A 6,181-nucleotide genomic window follows, 5' to 3' on the forward strand; every position below is an offset into this window, starting at 1 on the left:
GTATAGAATTTCAAGTTTCACGGGTGAAACTCAAGACATTGTCATGGAATTTCACATGAGATTCTATCGTCCAAACAGGCCGGCAGTTCGGATAAGACCAGATCCAATCAAATTATTTGAACGGAAAACAATCGAAGGGGTGAATGAGAGTTGCGGTAACGAGCCGTAATAAAGATGAGTAGAGCATTTCTTCCGACAACCTTTATAGGAGTATGAAAACATGGTGAGATAGATAGGCGTCCAATCCTGTAGTAGCTAGTTGTTCGGTCAAAAACCCTACCTATTTTTTTTATTCCAATTTGTCAATTTCTCGTTCCTCTCATGAAAATAATATTTCCTCTCCCGGTGGCTTAGACTTATATTTATAGTTAGTTGCTAAGATGATTACCATTCAAGCATTGTCATTCAATGTCAGTGTTGTCTTCTTCTCATCATCATCATCATTATCATTATTATTATTATGATTATTATTTTGAATTCTTTTTTATATTGGTTCTTACATAAGCAATTTGAGGGAAGTAAACGAAATCCTTTCTTCCGAAATTCACTCTGAAGTCATGTCTTCCGGGGATTAAAGTAAAGTACTTATTTGCTCTTTGCCCAAATTCATTAGAATTTACTTTTCAGTCAAGTGTTCTTAAGTTCAACCACAAAGTTGTCCACATTAGAATTTACCACAAAGTTGTCACATTAAAATTTTTATTACTATGTATAACAAAAGCTTCAACTATTCTCAATAATATTATATTATAGAATTTTCTGCTTGACAGATTACAAACAAATCAAATAGAAATTAAAATTGAATCCCAAATTCTCAATATTCTTTGTGTTTTACATAAAATTTGAAGATCTCATTCTCATTCTATGTATTCACAAACCTGCAACTCTTCCTAACTTCACCATTCACATAAGTCTCTGGATTTGTAATATTTCCCATTTTCACCATTGATTCAGCAAATTGTTCAAAAAATGCAATTGTATCTGCAGCATATTTTTCAACAATTTTCTTTGTTTGAACTGCAAGGAAACTAGAATAAAGTTCTTGGTCTGAATTTATGAGTCCTTCTCCTTTAAGCAAAACATGGTAATAGGAATTGTCAAATAAATTTGGTGTTACATTGTCCATTGATGTTTCATTGTTGTCTGATCCAATATTTCCAATAGGAGGACAAACTGATTTTAATTTGCTGAGGTATGAGGAAGAAATTGGATCTATTATTGAAGTTGTCATTCTGAAATCTCCATATATTCTATTTCTGAAGTTTACACATCTTGCTTTTCCTATTGTGTGTGCACCTGCCAATAATGTAACAATTAAAAAAATTAATAATTTTGTGATAATTTATTAAGCCATGCATGCAAATCCTTATTTAAAGGAGGTCCTGCTCTCCCGTTATATTTTTATATGACAATATTTAACTAAACACATGATTTTTAGAAAGAGCGAAAGACTTTTGACGACATATACTAAAATTATCTTTAGAACTTGTGATCTTCAGAGGCGAATCCAGGCTACATAAATATTATGGGTTCGAGTTCGAAATTCTACTACAATCTATTCTATTTATTAGATTCAAAATCTATTAATTATTTATACTTCTCATGAAATTTTGGATGTATTTCCACATCCGCCTTGGGTGATTTTAGATATGCTATGATATTTTTATGGGTATAATTTATAAGAGCATGTAACTAAGAATAAAAATGAAAAATTTAAAGTTAAAAATTTCAATATATAAAAATATGTCATTCTTTTTCAAACATATTAAAAAGAAAAAAGTATCATACTCTATAAAATATAACAAATGGAGTATATGCTACCTTGATTTCTGAATTTGGGCAGGTGTCTAAGCAGGTAAATTTGCAAAATGGAAATTATATTTTTATTAAAGGGCAAAAAATTAATTCTAGCTAATAACAAAAAAGAGGGATTTTTTTTTCATTTTCTTAAATAACTAAGACCAGTTTTTTTCTTCTTTTTTTTCCCCCTTCAATTTGAATGTGATGGTGATAATTAAGCATGCAATAAGATGGTTAAATAGTGCAATTACCAGAAAGAGCAACCATATCAGTAATAGAAAGTCCCTGTGAAATAAACTTAGAAATAATAGAAATAAGTCCTTCATCAGCAGTTGGAAGATTTGTATCAGTCAATTCATATGCTGCATTTTTTGAATCTTTTCTACCTACTGGAACATCCCAATAAGGTCCACCAACCTGCGACCAAATTAATTAATTAATTAATTATTACCACTACTTAACTTAATTCTATGATGTTAATTAAAATAATAACCCCAGATACCTAAACAATAATATTCTATAATATCATAAAATAAAACATTCCAAGAATATATACCAAAAGAACTGCATCTCTTGCTGCAATAGTTAGAATATCAGCACAAGAAACAATTCCTGGGCACTCTGATTCAAGCCTGTTTTTAATTCTATCAATGATTCTGAATCCTTTTAATGCATTCTTGTTGTTGGGAGCATTCTTTTCTCCTTTTAATGTCACTGTATCATCCAACAATACCGAGCCATCGCAACCCTGTCAAATAAAATTTCAGCAATTTTTTTTAAACTTTTAGATGAAATAGTCACGTACATAATTCAACATTGTATAATAGCAGTCAAGAGTTCCAAGGTTCAAATCTTACCGCCACCCATAAAGTAAAATAAAAATAATTTCATGTGTTTGACGCGACTTTACGCCAGCTGACCACTTTTGTGGTTTATATTTAAAACTGACCATGTTTTCAAAAACTAGACCCGTGCTTTGTATTAGATTTGAATTTTTAACTTCAGACCAGGTAGCTACTCTCGAACTTTAGACCACTGGTCTAATTTTTAAAAAGTGGCCAATTTCTAAATACAAGGCCACAAAAGTGGCTAGTTATGTAAATCAACTCGTGTTTGACTCATGAAAAAAAAAAAATCGAGCTCATACGAGGGGGAGGGTGATGACATAATAAACTTATGTTATTTAAAATATGCTCTCTATATTAGCTTAAACATTTAGATGAGATGCTCGCACAATTCAGTAATTTCAATAAGGTAAATTAAGAATATTTAAATTTCTTTTCTTTACCTGAACAAAACAGTCATGGAAATGTAATCTCAAAATCAAAGCAGCATTACGAGGATCAGAAAGACAAGCACATTCCATTTCTTTCCTCACAATTCCTTCTACAGAAGGACATGTTTTCTTGTAATAATCAAGACTCAAATGTGAATCACTAATCCCATGCAAACTGCTAAAACAAATGCTAAATAATACCAAAATCAAGAATTCCAATATCAGAATTCTTAAGTGAAAACAATTAATAGAAGCCATTAATTGATCTTTGCTAATTTTTTGCTTTGATCAAATCTTAGTGAGTAGTGAAGATGAAGAGTACAAAATATGGTTAAGACTGTCACTTTATATAGTAGAGAACAAAGGAAGTTAACTTAGGATTTTGGTTAAGATGACATGTTTTTTTCCTTTTGTCCTATGTTTGGTTTTCTTAATATTTTGGAGTATAATATAAATTATGTGCATAGTCAAGAGAAGATGTAACTAATATTGGCATGGTTGGTGAGTGATCTCAAACCAAATATTACCAAATTAAATAAAAATCAAAGGCTTGTAGCTTTTTTAATAGGAGAGTTTTGTACGCAAATACTAAGGCAAGCGACCAAACCACTGTTTCTTTTCTTAATCACTCACTATATTTTTGAACCTTTCAAAATTTTGCTGACATTTAGAAAATGTCAAATCTATTTAATTTTGACCTAGATGAGCATAATAATATTGTGTGAACAAAGTACTCTCTCCATTCACTTTTACTTGTCCACTATTGACTTTGTACGTCCTTTAAGAAATACTCCCTCCAATTCACAATAAGTGACTAATTTGCTTTTATATTTTGATCCAAAATAAGTGTCCATTTATATAATCATGAAAAAAATTCAATTTGTTTTCCCAAAATTACCCTTATGTGTGTATCCCTAAAAAGTCATATACTCCTCACATTTGAGAAGATAAGTAAGTGCTACTATAACTATGATGCAATATTTAATGAGGAATAATTTAGTCACACTAACTATTTTCGTCCAGAATTTAGTATTTCCTTAATGAGTGTGCCCAAAGCAAATTGATCACTTATTGTGAACCGGAGAGAGTAATAAATAAAGTACATAATTTACCATGATACCCATATTAATTAGTGTATAGTCTTAATGGATTTGAAAAATGATTTGAAATGATTAATTAATGCTAAGGGCAAAACATGAAAAATAAATTATTTTTCTCTTGATATACGAAAAATGACAAGTAAAAATGAAAATTTATTTTTAGAATACTTGACAATTAAAAGTGAACGGAGGAGTACAAAGCATTGTTGTTGCTTCTACGTTATTGTTTTGTGAGTTTAACTTTTATACATTGATAATGTAAATAAATTTTTATATTGTTACGTCAACTAAAAGATAAGGACAAATAGCTGTTATATATTATGATACCTTAAATACAGTGATAGCGTAAAATGTATTACATTGTCGATGTTTATCTATAGGTTAAATCCTTTTCTGTTTACCACATGTAAGCTCCCTTATAAACAGTGACAGAATCAAAATTTTTTTTTAAGAATATTCAAATTTAAAAGATGTAAAAAAAAATTTCGTCAAAGGGTTTTCAAACATTGACACATGTAGTTTTTCGATGAAGGATGGTGACCACCTTACGGAAATGTTGCTTCACCCCTGCTTATAAATGCCTTGCAATGTTAATTAAGGTGAATTTAAAAGACTGGTTTCAGATATAAACAAATGTTGAAGTTTTATTCCTTTATTAAACTGACAACAAGAACCTCGTGTGTTTAATAATACTAGTACTTATTTGCAAATAAATGTGTGTTTTACAATTTGTGACTTCAACTTGAAATAAATAATTTGAAGTTGAAAAACTGTTTTTTGACAAGTATTTCAAGTGAAAAAAACATCAAATTTTTGTCCAAGTAAAATTCATACCGAAGCACAATATCTATTTCCAAATACTTTCCAATTTCGACGTCCAAATACTCTTTTAGTCCTAATTTCAACTTCAATCAAATATTATCCAAACTACAATGATCCAATGGTCATATTAAAACTAAACTTATTAACCACTATACCATAAGGAGTTTGAACAGAAAAGGAGTCATTAATTGATTTAGATTTTGCAAAACAAAATCTAGTTAATCTGATTTTCAATTTGTTTATACATAAGTGTGGATTTGCATATCTACAAGTAATTTGGCATCACAGGTTATTAGTCCTGATTTGATGCACAAAGACTTCAAAGTCATTTTTAAGACATGGAAACTTGCTAAAAACAAAGAATGAATTAACACGTTATTCATTCCATGGGTTTAATTCAGGGACAAGAATGGTTGATTTCTTCACATTTTGCTGCTTTTTCTTCTCTACAAAAGCTAACATTCATCATCTGATTATAATCTTGGAGTGTCAAGAAAGATTAACATTTACAATATCAACAAAACCAAGTGCAGAGGAATCACGACACATGGACAAACATAGATAAAAACTTATTTTCACCCGGTGTCGCATCAAATAATACTAATTTACCTTGATTAAGTTTAAATTAAGGTGAGAATGTGTATTATTCTGACTAATAAAGGCGGCTGTTTGGTTGGTAGGATAATCATTTTAATCCTTGTACAACATTCAGTGTTATCTCCTGCACAGTGTTCTGTATTTGAGTTTAATTTATGCTGAAAACCAAAAGCGGTATTACTAAAGGTAGTCTGACTAGTACGGAAGTTTAGAGAAAATAGTACGGGCTAGCGAGTTTTCGAATAGGTAATTGAAAAATAGTTAGTGTTTGCAAAGTCATTGAAAAACAGTCACTATTTTGTTGCAATACAGAAAGTTCCAGCATAATATACTAGAGATTGATGCACTTGTATATGAACTTCCAGCATATTATGCTAGAACTCCAGCACACGAAAAGTTCCAGCATAATATACTGGAGATTGGAGCACATGTGCATAAACTTCCAGCATGTTATGCTGGACCAGTATATTATGTCAGACCATTATATTATGCAGGAACTCCAGTATATTATACTGGAAGTTCACATGTAAAAAATTCGAACTCCAGTATATTATGCTAGAATATTTTCAGATTTTGAACAATGTTT

At 30.4% G+C, this 6,181-nt stretch overlaps 1 protein-coding gene across 1 annotated transcript; it reads right to left on the reverse strand.

Moving 5' to 3' along the window:
• Positions 1-728: 728 nt before the first annotated feature.
• LOC104225701 (peroxidase 11) lies at positions 729-3,413 on the reverse strand. The gene is made up of 4 exons (XM_009777556.2): positions 3,089-3,413; positions 2,357-2,548; positions 2,052-2,217; positions 729-1,296 (listed from the first exon to the last, which is right to left on the reverse strand). The coding sequence occupies exons 1-4, from the start codon at positions 3,332-3,334 to the stop codon at positions 863-865; spliced, it is 1,038 nt and encodes a 345-aa protein (XP_009775858.1). The 5' UTR covers positions 3,335-3,413; the 3' UTR covers positions 729-862.
• Positions 3,414-6,181: the final 2,768 nt, after the last annotated feature.

Source organism: Nicotiana sylvestris, chromosome 10 (genome assembly GCF_000393655.2).
Source record: "Nicotiana sylvestris chromosome 10, ASM39365v2, whole genome shotgun sequence".
In the NCBI taxonomy this organism is placed as follows: Eukaryota; Viridiplantae; Streptophyta; class Magnoliopsida; order Solanales; family Solanaceae; genus Nicotiana; species Nicotiana sylvestris.

Bases quoted from the DNA above. Each gene is read 5' to 3' on its own strand.
- LOC104225701 (XM_009777556.2), bottom strand. From the start codon at position 3,334: ATGGCTTCTATTAATTGTTTTCACTTAAGAATTCTGATATTGGAATTC. The intron at 2,218-2,356 runs GTATATATTCTT...ATTTGGTCGCAG, and splicing joins CAAGAGATGCAGTTCTTTTG to GTTGGTGGACCTTATTGGGA. The intron at 1,297-2,051 runs GTAATTGCACTA...CATTATTGGCAG, and splicing joins TGATATGGTTGCTCTTTCTG to GTGCACACACAATAGGAAAA.